Below are 15,306 nucleotides of genomic sequence, written 5' to 3'. Positions count from 1 at the left end.
CTATGCCAATCGTAAGGGAGGGATACAATTCCTATTCAAAAATTTAGTTATCCTCAATTACATAGCCGTGCTATGTATTCACAACATGTTCTTTCACATTATTTTAAGGGAGGGTAAAGGGAGGGTGTATTGATCAATAGAGCACTCTGATAATTCATTTCTTGATTTAAAATACAATTGTGACATTTGGATATTTCTTTTGTTTTGTGTAATAAAAGATGGTTTTAACACTTGTTGATTCTACTTCCCATTTATACCTTTCGGAATATTTGAAGTCTCAAATTAATTCCGAAAGAACATTAAGGTTCCGAGAGAGTAAAACTACGTTTATTTCATAAACTTCGCAAATAATTATTCGAAATGTTTAGTTTATATGTTAAAAGTGGAATCAAGAATAAACTACATTTTGGAAAGGTCTCTTTCGAATACTCTTTCGCACAACATTCTTCCATTAAATCTGCTCACTCTATTAGTTTGATAGGTGAGATAATTTCTCGAATCTCTCAATTCGAAACCATTATTTCCCAACAATTCCCACAAGGCATGAGTACTATCAGTCATGGCATATGGAACTGCATACGAATCATCAGTTTGACTCATATCCCTCGCCCAAATCAAATTTAATTCGAAATCTTCAAAGACAACTTGAGCAATTTGTTGACCTTCCAAATATTCTGAATTATTTGGATAAGAAACTCCAAATAATTCCTTAAAAACTGATGGAGCAATTCTCAATGCTTGGAAAACATCTTTTGGTCCAATAATTTCTCTCACATTAATGTACTGTTTTGTTGACTTTTTTGTGTGAACCTTATTGACCTTTCCTCCAATCACTGGAATGGAAACTGGATCTTGAATCATTGGAGAGAATGATCCAGGAGGTGGTGGAGTGCCTCCTCCTACTTTGAAAGAACTGTTTATTCCAGGAGGTGGTGGAGTAAATCCTTGAGAAGTACTAATAATGCTATTATGGCTTGGTGGAGGTGGTGGAGGCATTTGTTGGTTGACTTGTTTTTTTGAAGTTGGTTTTGGGTTGTGTCATGTTATTGGACTCGTATTTATAGAGTTTATCATGATAACATGGTACAGTTGGCAAAATGGAATCAGAAATCACGGTTAAATGAACTCCAAGGTTCTTTTGTTACTTTGGGTTGAACTGGAAAGAAGAAGAACAGAGGTGCAACACGGTAATGGACTTGAATTCTAGAATGAGTTCCCACCAAAAAACAATTAACAAAATGTTATATTGCAAATTAATAAAAACAAGATTGAGAGCATGTAATTATACTAATGGGTATTAAAGCTCAGGGACTGTTTCATCTTTGAGGTGATTCAGCCTTGGTACCTGCTTTAATGGTATTTCTCCAAATAAAACAATAAAGAAACCAATAGGTAGAAGCTCACTCAACATATTCTTCATCCAAAGGATGAGGTATGTTGCTTGAAATGCTGAACAAGTTTCTGCAATCAGATTAAAAACTTATTTTGCATTTGGAGTTGTTCGTATAATGGACAAGTTTATTTTCTAGATGAAAACTCAACTATTCGAAAGGAAGTCTCAGATTTAATGACAACATATATGAGACAGTTTTATTTCAATGGTGTTGATAGTTTGAATCAAGGATTCAAGATTTGGAAATCCTATCCACAACTAAAGAGGATAGAGAGAAAAGAAATGACAAAAGAAAGGAGCTTATTCTTCATATAAATATGATTCCTCACTTCATGATATGAGGAGGGATTGATATCATGACTATTTGGAAGTGTTGTACAAATTTTGCACACTATCTGAATTGAAATAAGGAAGAAAGAGTTAAATCTTTAACCACCACACAAAATATGACTTTTGGCTCTGGTTTTGCTCTTGTTGTTCACCTCAAACACCTTTCTCAACATATTCTATATTTATGGTAGTATTTTATTCGAATAATTGCCTGGAACAGTGGAACAAGGTTCCTTACTCATCATGATCAAAATCATGTCTTTGTAATATGAAATTAGGAGCAATTTTACAAAGTGAATGGTAACATTCGAAGTTTTGAAATAAACCATTCGAATTGAGATGACAAGGAAATATTAGCAAAATGCAATGCCACCAAATGAAAAATATTTAATTGTAAATAGCAGCTTGAACAACTTCTCTGGCAGGATAACTGGACTTGGTAGAACTTCCAGGATCATTGACTGAGAAAGTTTGAGTACTTGGATCGTAACCTGTGGCCAAAACCCAGTGTCCACCATTCTTGACATTGAGAATGACAATGTTTCCAGCACAGAGCTTTTGAGAAATAGTTGAAGTTCCCTTAACCTTACCATGATAGGAAATACCAAACTTGGATGCAGCACCCCAAACAAGATAATTACCACTCAATCCTCTATTTGATTTCAACCATTGTGTGAATTGACCTGGATTCATGCTTGTCTTACCACGTCCATTCAAAGCCATACACAAAGAAGTGATTAAACATCCAGAATTACAGATTGACTTGGAGCTAATTAATTGAGAACTCCATGATTGACCACATTGTTTGAATGATGGATATCTATTTCCAAAATTAGAAATTTACAATATTAACATTGATACTTACTGTTGTCCACAACTTCCTTCATTATTATTCATGGTTTGAGCTTCATTTTGTGGTTGTTGTTCTTGTTGAGATTGTTCTGGTTGTTCTGGTTGTTGATTTTCTCCATTTTGTTGACCATTTTCTTGTTGTGGTGGAGCTTCTTGTTGTGGATTTTCAGAATTTTGAGGTTGACCATTTTCTTGTTGTGGATTTTCACCATTTTGTTGACCTTGTTGATTCTTCTTGTCCTTCTTGTCCTTCTTATTCTTTTTATCCTTCTTGTCTTTCTTATCTTTCTTATTCTTCTTATCCTTCTTTCCTTTTCCATTCTTCTTATCCTTCTTTCCCTTTCCTGATTTTCCAGATTTACCACCCTTACCTGATTTTCCAGATTTTCCAGATTTACCCTTCTTACCCTTACCAGATTTACCTGATTTACCTGATTTTCCAGATTTTCCAGATTTTCCAGATTTACCAGATTTGCCTGATTTACCAGATTTACCACCTCTGTTGGATTTTCCTCCTCTAGTTGACTTACCACCACGAGTTGATCTTCCACTGCTTCTAGAAGTGGATCTGGTGGATCTTCCTCCTCTGGTAGATCTGCCACTGCTTCTGGTAGATCTGGATCTTCCGTATGAGTTTGATCTTGGCAATCTTCTGACATAGATAGCTTCGACAATGGCATCTGCCAAAGAATCAAATGGACTTGAGGCAACTACGAAAGTTGACAATGCCAAGGCCAAGAGAATGGCCATCATCACGGTAGTGGAAACCTTCATGATGCTGAGCAGTTGTTGATTGTTTTTTTTTGATGATGAAAGGATTTATTGATGGACGAGATTGTTAACTTTATTCGAAAGCGGATGATTACGATAACACATTATAATGATGGTTAATCAAATTGAACTTCCTTACCAGAACATTTTTCGATTTTGAAATATTGTATTCTCTTCAAAAACATCGTGATATCCATGTTTGTTTCCACTTGTATGAAAAGATGAACTGTATGTAATGTAAAGATTAGTTTTCTTGAGGCAATGATAGAGTAAACCAGCAAATTCCATATCTGTAACATCTTGACTCAATTCTCCCAATAAATCTTGTTTAAATTGTGGATCTATTATTTCAATATTCGAAACTTCTGGAGTTCGAATAATTTCAATCAAAACTTGTTGAGAATTCTTGATTCGTAAATTAAATCTTTCGAATGTGTAACCATTCACAGTGGAACTATCTAATTGGAGAGGAATCTCTTTACCATTTACATTACAAATTGCCTCTGCATGAGCTCTGTAATTATTGACATATTCACCAATTTCAATTACAAACGAATTACAATTTTTAAAGTTGTAAAGTTGACCTGAAATTCTTTGTAATACTGGAGAATTATCTGGCTTTTCAATGAATGTGGCTTTAACACAGAGATTATGAATGGTCTGTTGAAGGTTCAGTAAGAAGGTCAACTCGTTAGAATTTTCATTCTTTCTAAAAGTTTCTAATACTTTCTCGATTACTGATTGACCAGAGAGTTGTTCCTTAAAGAGATTTCCATGATTCAAATTATATCCTACTAGATTTCTTTCTTCCTCACTAAATTGTTCATAATAATCATCTTCCTCTCTATAAATCATGATCGTTTCCTGTTCAATTTGTAGATCAGTAATAATCGAAACGTTTCGTCCAGTCAAAATTGTTTGAAATGTATCGACTTGTTCCCATTCTTTAATGTTGTGATGTAAACTATTGGAGCATAGCATTAAAAATCTCACAAACTTTTCCATACTCCATTCAGAAGGAATCTTTGATGACTTTCTAATATCTTCAATTTTGGCTTGATGAACGAAACCTTCTTGTATTCCACAAAATGACTTGAATTCAATTAGTGGAATAGTACTACATGTTTCCTTTGAGTCCACCAAATGCAAGGCAAAATACTGATCTGTTTCAAAAGTTCTAGTTCCAATGCCAAAAGCATTTGATTGTACGAAATGAAAATAATCTCCACTCAACTTGCTTATTCTAATCTCACTTCTTGAACTTTGTGAAGTTTCGGTAGAGCAACAAAACCAATCCACATATTCCACAATTCCACCCTTGAACAAGTCAATCATTTCTTTATCATTTCTCAAAATTTCATCATTCGAATCCTTTCCATCTTCATACATGTAATACGAAAAGAATGTTTGCAGTGGAACATTATTCAAAATTTGATAATTTCTCAATGCTCCATTCACTCTCATCAAGCAACCATTCAATCCATAATTGAGAGCATCATGTCCTTCACCCGGAAGAGCTTCTCCGTATCCATCCATTTTCTCCTCAGTTTGCGGAGGACAATTTGCAATAAAATTTGATAATATTTGAAAGGAACTTTCATTGATGAGATTGGAATTTTCGAGAGTGGGAAGTTCTCTTCGTTCCGTGTTGAAAGAGGTTAGTGAAAGTTTGTGTGTGAGCGGTGTTTGCATTTTTTTTGTGAGAAATATTTTTTAAACAGACAAAAGTGGCGCCAAATGAGAAATCATTCTATTCTGATAATATCTTGAACTGAAAATGATTGAAAATATAGGTTCGCTTGTAACAGTTTATATTACAAAAAAATGGCTACACGGTTAATTAAATATTCTGTGCAACGATTGAATCCAGTGAAATCTTTGTTCCTCCAATCAAAATTGGTGTCAAGAAACTTCTCATGTAAACTTTCAAATTGCTTGGACGAAACTCATCTGAATCAGCAATTCATAGAAAATGACAAGAAGAATCAATAGTCTGGTTAAATATTGGAAATCCATTCTGCAAACATCTGAAAGAAAGAAATGGGTCATGTTCAATAATGGTTCTGTTGTCATTTTCATTGATAGAGACGAAACTCTTAACAATTCACTCATCCAAGATGCCAAAGAAATTATGCAACGAGATGGAATAGTCATTCCAGGAACTCCACATGGTGACTTTAATGTTATTGAAATAGACACTCCAGAACCTGGTTGTGTAGTGACAGGTCATAATCCAAATTTGTTAGTTGTTTCTTTGGATTCACTTGAAGATTGGAGTGAAAGAAGTTTGCCAGCAGTTTTAATGTTGAGAATGAGAAGACATTTGGATGCACAAGAGCTTGATGTGGTGGCTTGTAGTGAAGATGATTTAATTCAGTAGTAATAAGTAAATTGAGTCATTACACAATATTTGCTCACAAAATCCAATTATTATTATCATTCATATTATTATTTAGAATTTCTACATGCTGAAAAACTGATAAATTGTACCCTTAACAATTTAAAACTTTGTCCTCTAGGTAATTGGTTGTCCTCTGTCGTTAATTTGTTGTAAAAAGTATCCCAATTAAACAAATTCAAATTCTTCCGAAACTAAAAATTAATTTTCACAAATATTATTATTATATTCAATGGAAAACAACATTGGTGATGGTTGGTGAATGATCGTATTATTAAACACCAACTTGTGATTTTCCATAATAATGAAAAATAAATTCCAATTTCATGATGATAATCCACCAACAAAAATTACTACTATTACTACTATTTAGATAATGTTGGGATGATACTGTGAAAGTTTGGTGCTTTCATGATGTAAAACCACTCCGAGAATCATCACACATTCACAGAGGATTTGTTGTTATTTTTTTTGATTTGTTATTCTCGTGATGACGAAATCAACCACCTCAGAAACATCACAAGTTGCATCTTCCATATCTGTTCTCTATCCAATAATTGTCTTTACTTGTGATTTTCACCATTGACTATTTTGAATTTTATTTATATGAAACTTTACTATTACATTCAATAGATGATACACGAGAATCATCAATAATTATTCTTCATATTCCAAACAACATTATCTAACTCCCCACAAATTATCATATCAATTCCTTTTGAAATCACTGAAAAAGAACGCAATCTCTCAGGCTATATTTCACTGGAAATTACCTGCTGATAATCCTCGTTGTAAATCACGGAAAAATTCATCAAAAAAAAAGTCTTTACTTTGCACCGTTCATTCCTCCATAGAGCTCTTTCGGTACTCTGGCTTCCTTTGTTCTACCTTTGTATTATCAGCAACTCTCCCTACAGTTACTACATTTAATAGACAACAAGATGAATAATTCAACAAGTGAATGTAGTACTAATAATACTATCCATCATGATGATGATGAAAGTGTCGCGAATTTACTTTGCACGAACAAGAATGAAACAACTCATTCTCCACCACTACTATTTCCGAGATGCTCCATTGTCGAGGAAGAAGTAGAAGAAGACATTTCACCATCATTCTCTGCCTACCAACAAGAAATATTTAAAGGTGGAATTTGTAATACTTTCCTCAATGAATTACCACCTGGCATGATGGATAATATTACTGCTGATTTTACAGCCCAGGGTGCTGAAGAGCTTTTGAGAGTAGAAGAAGAACAATATGGTGCGTTTGTTTCCAGTTCCAGTTCTGGTTTGGAAACAAATAATGACTTTATGGATGATCCTATCTCACCTTCTTCCAGAGGTACGTTGACAGTAGTAGACTCGAACAGAACTTCCTCCATTGGGTCATCCACCACCCTTGCTCAAGATGGAAACAGTTTCAAGAGATTGAATGGACGAAATACGTATCTAAAGGTGAGTGGGACAACCACCAAGTCTTTCACTTTCAAATTCAATGTTTTGACCAAGTCATCAGATGGAAGAGGAACAAAGTTTGATACTACGTTTAGTTTGGTTGGAACGGTGTGTGTTAATTGTATACTCTCTGATGATAAGGAGTCTCATTACATTAATTTGAAAGATATCAAAAAGAAAAAGAAGTGTGTACTTTCCGTGCTCAGAGAAGAGTTCAATATTGGTAGAGAACTAGAATTGTGGATTCAAATTGATAATTGCACAGAACAATTGAATGTTTATTGTCAAAAGAATAAGACAGAGCAGAGCATTCACAACCTTATTGTTTTTAATTATGCAACATCTACAGTAGAGCTGAAGGATGTTGGCAATTTGACTAGTTACTCGAATGAAAGTATTACACCAACATCTGTTGAATATCACAAGAAAGAAATTGCATGTTTCAATGACTTGGTCTGTTGAGAACAGACATTGTCTTGAATGAGATAGGGAAAGGAGAATTTGTTTTGCTATCCTAGAAGAAGTTCTTAAGAGGATGTGCTTTCTGTAGTTTTATTAGTTATTTATTCCCTTTGGAGTAGAATTGAGCACGAAATAATGGAATACTCAACTAATAAGACTACAGCATTCACACCCTGAGGTTTTAGTTGGACTTGCGTTACGATGCTTATTTCCTTTGGTAGTGCATTTATTTTAATAAAATTTAACATTTGTTGTGATTGAATTATAATCTCTTGTATTTGATTTTTTCAGGATAGAATTGATCATACAATGAACCGTATGTTTATTTATTTCAGTTCTACATAGAGTTTTTTCGAATAACTTGTAAGTCGAGTACTCAATTCATTCACCTGAACACTGTTTGGCAAGTTACTGAAAAGAGCCAACAATTCATCACAAGACAAATCACTATGCTCATTGAATTCTTCCTTCTTGAATTTCTCCAATATTCCTCTGCATTTATCAATGACAGGGAAAGGATCCTGTTTGAAATCATTCCAATAGGAAGGTTGGAATAATTGAAAGATTTCATTAAAATCTTGGTACTTGTTATTCTTCTTTGAATTTTCTAATTCATAGAGCCACTCATCGTTTTCAGTATTCTTCTTGTCAATGATTTGGTAAATGGTTACAATGTCAGATTTCACTTCTACTCTATCCAATGGTCTATTGATATACGAATCTAGTGGCAATTGAGTTGTGTCAGTAATTATTTTAACATTGTACTTTCCAGCCAATTCTGCATATAATTTAGCAGTCTCTGGAACTCTTCCAACAACTGAATAGTATCTTGATGTGTTTGTTCCAATATTTCCAATATGACAAGGTCCGTAACAGATTCCAATTCTTGGACATACATCCTTTCCAGAGGCCTTAATAATCTTTAATGCACAATCAATGGCCTTATCCAGAACTTTAGCCTCAATCTTGTTGGAAGCCATTGATAGCTGGAATTCATCACAGTTCATTACTTGCAGAGTGGCCTGATTGACCTTAATGACAGGTGCAATTGCTGAAATGAAATCTTTGAAAAATGTAGAAATGAATTCATGACCTCCACCAATCAATCCTTCCAATTTGACATGGACAACTACACAATTCCTCTTACTATAGCCCATTTTAAATAAATTCTGCGCTGTTTTAAATGAGCTCTTAACTGAGGAATTATTTCCTGAACTCTCAGTTGGAGAATTTGACTTGTTGGCAAGAGAGGAAGATGAATGAGAAAAGTTATCAGCTTCCTTTTCTGGTTTCTTTTTGGTTGCTGCTGATGCATTTTGTGCAGTTTCACTCTTGATACTAATAGTTTCGTTTTGTTTGATTTGTTCAAAGACATATTCTGGGATAAAGGCCTTAATTTCTTTCAGCCACATGACAGTGTCGTACAAATTTCCAAATATTGAGTCAACTTCCTTGAACACTGACTTGTTTGATAGAACTACAGCTTCCAAATCCATAATTCTAATACTTTCGAATTGTTTCTCTAAAAATTTCATTGGTTTTGAAACAATCATACCAGTTATCAAACTAGAACAAATACCAACAATGACAATCACCACCGTTACACCAATACTTATGGAAGAACTCAAAATCATTGGTTCATTCACATCAGAATCGTATAAAACAAAGAAAATATTCCACTCCAAATTTTCATATGAGAATTTCATTGGAGTGACAATGTATGATGCTCCTTCACTACTCAGTTTCGTATTGGTACTTTTAAATGTACTGAAAGTGTTGCCATTCACCTCATAGAACCTCTTGATTAGTTTTCCTGCTCCTCTTGTTTCCAAATCAAATACATGTACACTGGTCAACCCATCATTGACAGTTGTGTTTATGGAACCACCAATGACAGTTCCAGAATTGAGTGTCACTAGAACATATCCTTTTCCTAATAATTCAATTTGAGATAAAAAGGTAACAATTGCATCCAGAGCTAGGTTGACTTTAGCTAGTCCAATAATACGTTTAGTTTTGGTTGCCTTGTACAATTGTTGATCGTAAATCCATTTTGCATAATAAATGGCCATTGTAGAACCGATAGATCTGTACGGTTCACCAACCACTCCATCCAATCCATAATTGACATATGAATTATTGAGATAGATCCAAAAATCTTGAGTGGTCATGATAATTGGTTTTGTATCGACTTGATAATTGTACTTGGTTACTTCTCCAGTATTGTTATTGACTAAATCTCTTATGGTTCCAACATATCCATACGGTTGTTGTGCATAAACTATCAAAAGTGTTTAGTATGAAACTATTCGAAAGTAGAACAAACTTACCAGTTATTGGATTACTTGCAGTACCACTCACCGTATAGGTATATCTATACGAATACGTATCATTAAAGAAATATCCACACCCATTGGCACCAAATTCCACAAATTTAGGAAACAAGTATTCTCTTAATTGAGTTAAATTGACAGCTTGTGAATTCCAATCTCTAGCCATCATTTTTGTAAGTTTTGCAATTGGATCAATATATCCATGTAAACTATTCTTAATTTTCTGACCTGATTCATCAATAAATTTGGCATTCAAATTTTGAATGGAATTGCTGGTCACTGAGAAGGAAGCAATCCAAACGAATAGACAACCTGCGAGGATGAGTAGGGAAATTGTTGATACAATGAATAGATTGAGAGGAAGTAATCCTTCGTAGGGTCTTTTTTTTTTGGTGGCTTGTAAGAGTTGCTCTGAGATATTCGAATGTATTTCGTCTGATTCGTCTGATGTGGTAATTGGTTTTACTTTCATTTTTTTTTGGTGTTGTAGTTTCTCCAATAAGAGATTCAAAGAGATGTCTTAATTATAAAAATTGAGTTGTTGTACTTGACATGATGTGTTTTGAAAGTGTGTTCAATTTGTACGAAACTTTAGAGATAAACACGAAAGTGGCCATCGAGATGACTTTCTTAATGTCTTGAGAGGAGATTTCAAGAATAAAGGAGGTAAAATTGGCGAAACATCACTTGACTTCAAAGATTGCATCACCAGTAATTAATAATCTTGCATCTAGTTTCGTATTTTTCAATGATTAGGAAATTGATTACACCTCACAAAACCTCAAACAAATAACAACCATTCCAACAACATTTCGAATCTCATTACTTGTCTGCCAGCTCCTTCACTATCAATTTCCTCAATGCCGCGTTTTGAGATAAAAATTTTAAGCAAAAAGGAAGGTGTATTAGGGATTTAGTAATTCATCATACAACATCTAAAAAAAAATACGAATTAAGACTAATGTTGTTTGAGGTTGTAACTGTAGAAGCCATCAAGGGAGGTGAAAGGCCTGTCATACACCCTCCAATTAAATACTTTCCCCCAGAGTTACATTCAAAACTGTGGACGCGAGCAGCACATGTTGAGAGCAATATGAAGTTTACATGTACGGATCGTATTCATCAACACAACAGCTATTCACCACTACAATCCGAAAGGTTTCTTACTGTTCTTGCTGGAAATTATTTGAAGACTTTAAATATGGATTTGTTTGAAATCATGTTTGTTTATTTAACTCAATCACGAATAGGAAAAACATTTTTGGAGTATTGTATGGGAGAAGTTGGGTTAGAACAACCAGTGTCGGAAGAGAATGATGTTGCAGCAGAAGTTGTTAGAGCTTGGAGGGAATCAAGTTTGTCAGTGAATGGATATGGTCGATTCAAAGACAAAATAAATAATACAAAATCCATTGCAGAAAAATTACCATCAACCTACAAGTTCAATCAATATCATGCTACAATAATTCCATTCATCAAATATTCCTTGAAAATAACACCATTTTGTTCAACAAACATTACAGCAATTTCTCCTTGTCTTGCTTTAAAACTTCTTCAAATATGTGTTGAACCTGGACAAGATTTATACAACAAAGATTTCTTCAAATTATGGTGGGATGATCGACGTGTGGAAAATTCTAAAGGAATCATCACACTATCTAGAAACGGATGTTCCTTGAAAAGGGATATCCTAGTGATGCTACTTTCTCCTATTAAATTAAAGGAATTATTTAAATCCCAAGATGATCAAGATAAGGAGGTGTTGGCAAAATTTATTCCTGAAATTCAACATATTATGCACAATAATCCTGCTAATTATTGCTCTTCTGATTTATTAGCAATGAAGGAAATACTTGATCCATCCTTTAAATCAAAAAATCAAAGTTCTAATTTAGTGAGCACACTCATTATCATGAATTCCATTATTAATGATACTTCACTTGATACTAAATTGAAAACAAAATACATCATCAACATGATTCCTAGAAAGATGAGAAGTAAATTAATTGATACCATTAACAATACCACTACTACAAGTGAATCTAATATATTATCTCTTGCAGAACAAGAATTATGTGAACAACATAACATATCCACCAGATATGCATATTTATTAGGAAATGACAGAACATTTTACGATCAATTACCCATATGTTGGAGATGTAATTGTACTACGAAGCTTAATAAGGTATCACTTATTGACAAAATAAGTTTGACACCATTTTTCCCTAATTATGATATTGAATTATATAACCATTTCAAGTTGAGATATTATCAACATATTTTTGATCTGTTACATTGTGATGAGAGAACACTAGAACATATGTTAAACAATACCTGCCTTAATGATGATAGACTTTTGGAATTTTTGGTTGAAATATTACCCAAATTAGTCAAAAAGCATTGTGGACAAACAATTTATTTGAAACTATCAACATCAAAAGAGAATGGTAATAACAATACTGGTGATTCCACTAAGAGTAAAAAAACTTTTAGCTTTATTGATGCCTCATATGTGCAACCTATTACACAAGTTTATCCATATTTCCTGGAGGCTTTAAAAGACAAATTTGATGAGATATTATTTGAACAATCAGCCAACACAATTAACAGGGAGAGAGTTCTAACATTCGTGAATAATACTATTGATTCTCTAAATCAAACACCTAATAATGTTACCTATACACCAAGTAATGAATCACCATTCAACTCCTTCTTCAATAATTTGCAAAGTGGTGAAAATAACACCACTTTCTCGAATAATGAAAATGTCATGCAAGATGATGAAAATTGTTCAAGTAATGAAAATGATATGAATATAGATTCTCAACATCATTGTTCATCTCAAGATGATGAGTTCTTAGAAAATGATTTTCTAAATGAGGACAATGATGAACAAGAGGATCCACTTTTTGATATTAATGGTAAAAATGTTAATGATAGAGAGATAATTCAATTAATTCATGAAAGGCTAGGTATTGGCAATGAACTCAACCCATTTACAAAGGATGGTAACATATTCAAACTCTGGGGAAACTTTCAAGAAGTTCAAGGCTTTCTGCATTATAATGATGAACAAGTGAAACAAGTATTGAAAAATCCATCAAAGGGAATCCAAATTCAAAGAGGTGTATCAATATTTTGCTCTTTTTATGTGGAAGTTTTTGAAAAAAGTCCTCATTATCTTCATCAAATGAAATATCATTTGATGGATGTTTGGCGACAAATTGATTCTCTCAAGAATGCAATGAATTTTATTAATGAAGGATTAGGAAAGTATCATGCAACGGATAATTTAGTAAGGGGAAGGAATGGAGGGTTGGGCTCTGATTCGAGATGGGATCTTATTGTACAACATATTACTGAGGGGTTTTTATTCAAAAATCCAAAGTTGTGGATTAATCTTAAACAAGTTATGAAGGCTAGACATAATTTTCAAGAATCAAAATCAATCTTTGATGAAGAATTGCAACAATCTGAAAGTTTATTAGCAAAAAATCCATGAATTTGATTTATCACAGTATCTTTGAGTCCAGTATATCATATCAGCTCGAACTAGACCTGTATATTCGGAATATACAAACTTCAACTGGCTCACAAATCCTCGCTTACATTCTCCCGTTTGCTTATCTATCCCTTTAAGAAAACTCCAATCAGAAGTGGAAAGTGGAGGCATTGTTCTTCCAGGAATGGTTTTGAATTCGACGCTATGAATGAGAAATGAAGTAATGTCACCATGATCTTTAACATAATCACCTTCAGTTGAATAATCACCCATACAATTCGAAACCAAATACTTCAAAAACAATTGGAATTGGGTAAACGACATGTCACCAACAAAATTATGCTGTCTTCCATCAACTACTTTGGAGATTCCATCTTGAATTCTGAAAACCAATTTTCTTTCAATCCTCTCAATGGTGTATTTCAACAACTGTTGTTGGAACGAATCAACATCTTTCACATCAAGTGCATCCAACTTGTTTGGAAATGACACATCCTTAAGATGTGCATATGGAAGTGCCCAAGCAGTCAAGCCCTTAACCCTCTTCTGATAATGCTTACCAAACATTGTGGAATTAGTGTGGACCTTAATAATGGAATCTTTCATAGCTCTGTCTTCAGTGATTGACCACTGATTGAGATTAATAATGTGAAATGTTCCCTTATTGCATTTCATTTTATGTTGCTTACTAATCTTACTTTGATTCATTTTTTAATAATTGTTAATTGTTGAGTATTCATTGTTTGATTTCTGTTGCTATTTATTGGATTTGGATTTTAAAATACAAAATAAATTGATTTCTTGTGACTTGATGGGCTGGGATTTTTAACCAAAAAGCTTAAGTTTAAGAGATTAGCCTATCTCAAAACGTGGCATTCTTTAGGGAATGACTCATTTGAGAGAAGTGAGTTGAACGAATCACCAAACTGGTCAAGATATTTTGGATCTACTCCATAAACCAAATTCTTGTTGTAAATTCTGTACTCATTTAAATAGAATAATTGCTTGGAATAATTGTTTGCTTGATTTCTTGTCAGTAGAGTATAGCCAATTATTCGAATTTTAGGATCCTCAAGTAGATAATCTCTATTTTCAGAGGATGCCAAAGTATTGATTCGAAACATTCCACAACTAGCTCAAAAGAGTGAATTCAAGATTGGCAATATAATTTGACATGAGGGTATTTGCCATATTTCCTAAATAATTTCTTCTTCTCTTTCCAACATACATTCGAATAGATTCTGGTATCGATGAATCATCATCAAAATATTGTTGGAGGTCTTTGGTAATTTCTTCATTTCCGAAATATTTCAAACTCTGTTTTACCATATCACTAAACTCCTTCCTCTCACGAGAAATAATTATTTCCGAAATATTTCTTCCATTGTTTTCCCAATCGATCAAGTCTTGAATTTTTAAGAACTGCAACTTGAGAATGAAATCCCAATGATCTTCAAAGCTTTTCCAAATAAATTTGATATTGTTTCTTCCATAACAAATTATTATTTCTTGCCACATTCCGAATTGATGGCAAGAATGGATGAGAATTGATCTACGGAGCAAAAGGAAAATATACTCACTTTTAATTTCAAAATGGAAATTACATGTTTGTGTTTGTTTCATTTTTTTTCTAATTGAATACTGTCATGGAAGTGCTGATTCTTGGAGTGGTTTCACTTGATGAAACTCCAAGAATTTAAGATGATCATTCCAACATCATCCACATGGTAGAAATAATTAGTAATTTTTGTTAGTCGATTATTATGAGATTGGAATTTATTTTCAATTCTGAAATTCACATATCA

At 33.5% G+C, this 15,306-nt stretch overlaps 7 protein-coding genes across 7 annotated transcripts; 3 read left to right on the top strand and 4 right to left on the bottom strand.

Moving 5' to 3' along the window:
- Nucleotides 1-399: 399 nt before the first annotated feature.
- Nucleotides 400-996, bottom strand: NAEGRDRAFT_71023 (uncharacterized protein; the record flags this gene model as incomplete). Its single annotated transcript, XM_002673901.1, has 1 exon — nt 400-996. One exon carries the CDS (start codon nt 994-996, stop codon nt 400-402), a length of 597 nt encoding a protein of 198 aa, XP_002673947.1.
- Nucleotides 997-2,110: 1,114 nt separating this feature from the next.
- On the bottom strand, nt 2,111-3,349 carry NAEGRDRAFT_71022 (uncharacterized protein; the record flags this gene model as incomplete). The annotated part of the gene is made up of 2 exons (XM_002673900.1): nt 2,111-2,543; nt 2,589-3,349. 2 exons carry the CDS (start codon nt 3,347-3,349, stop codon nt 2,111-2,113), a joined length of 1,194 nt encoding a protein of 397 aa, XP_002673946.1.
- Nucleotides 3,350-3,481: 132 nt separating this feature from the next.
- On the bottom strand, nt 3,482-5,038 carry NAEGRDRAFT_51332 (uncharacterized protein; the record flags this gene model as incomplete). Its single annotated transcript, XM_002673899.1, has 1 exon — nt 3,482-5,038. The coding sequence occupies one exon, from the start codon at nt 5,036-5,038 to the stop codon at nt 3,482-3,484; it is 1,557 nt and encodes a 518-aa protein (XP_002673945.1).
- A 280-nt stretch (nt 5,039-5,318) lies between these two features.
- Nucleotides 5,319-5,726, top strand: NAEGRDRAFT_71020 (uncharacterized protein; the record flags this gene model as incomplete). Its single annotated transcript, XM_002673981.1, has 1 exon — nt 5,319-5,726. One exon carries the CDS (start codon nt 5,319-5,321, stop codon nt 5,724-5,726), a length of 408 nt encoding a protein of 135 aa, XP_002674027.1.
- A 959-nt stretch (nt 5,727-6,685) lies between these two features.
- Nucleotides 6,686-7,663, top strand: NAEGRDRAFT_71019 (uncharacterized protein; the record flags this gene model as incomplete). The annotated part of the gene is made up of 1 exon (XM_002673980.1): nt 6,686-7,663. One exon carries the CDS (start codon nt 6,686-6,688, stop codon nt 7,661-7,663), a length of 978 nt encoding a protein of 325 aa, XP_002674026.1.
- Nucleotides 7,664-7,969: 306 nt separating this feature from the next.
- Nucleotides 7,970-10,475, bottom strand: NAEGRDRAFT_58878 (cache domain-containing protein). Its single transcript, XM_002673898.1, has 2 exons — nt 9,994-10,475; nt 7,970-9,944 (listed from the first exon to the last, which is right to left on the bottom strand). Exons 1-2 carry the CDS (start codon nt 10,466-10,468, stop codon nt 7,990-7,992), a joined length of 2,430 nt encoding a protein of 809 aa, XP_002673944.1. The 5' UTR covers nt 10,469-10,475; the 3' UTR covers nt 7,970-7,989.
- A 614-nt stretch (nt 10,476-11,089) lies between these two features.
- On the top strand, nt 11,090-13,501 carry NAEGRDRAFT_51329 (uncharacterized protein; the record flags this gene model as incomplete). Its single annotated transcript, XM_002673979.1, has 1 exon — nt 11,090-13,501. One exon carries the CDS (start codon nt 11,090-11,092, stop codon nt 13,499-13,501), a length of 2,412 nt encoding a protein of 803 aa, XP_002674025.1.
- Nucleotides 13,502-15,306: the final 1,805 nt, after the last annotated feature.

This window comes from Naegleria gruberi (genome assembly GCF_000004985.1).
Source record: "Naegleria gruberi genomic scaffold NAEGRscaffold_43, whole genome shotgun sequence".
In the NCBI taxonomy this organism is placed as follows: Eukaryota; Heterolobosea; class Eutetramitea; order Acrasida; family Naegleriidae; genus Naegleria; species Naegleria gruberi.
The sequence above is the reverse complement of the archived record's forward strand: the minus strand, read 5'-3'. Positions and strand labels throughout refer to the sequence as shown.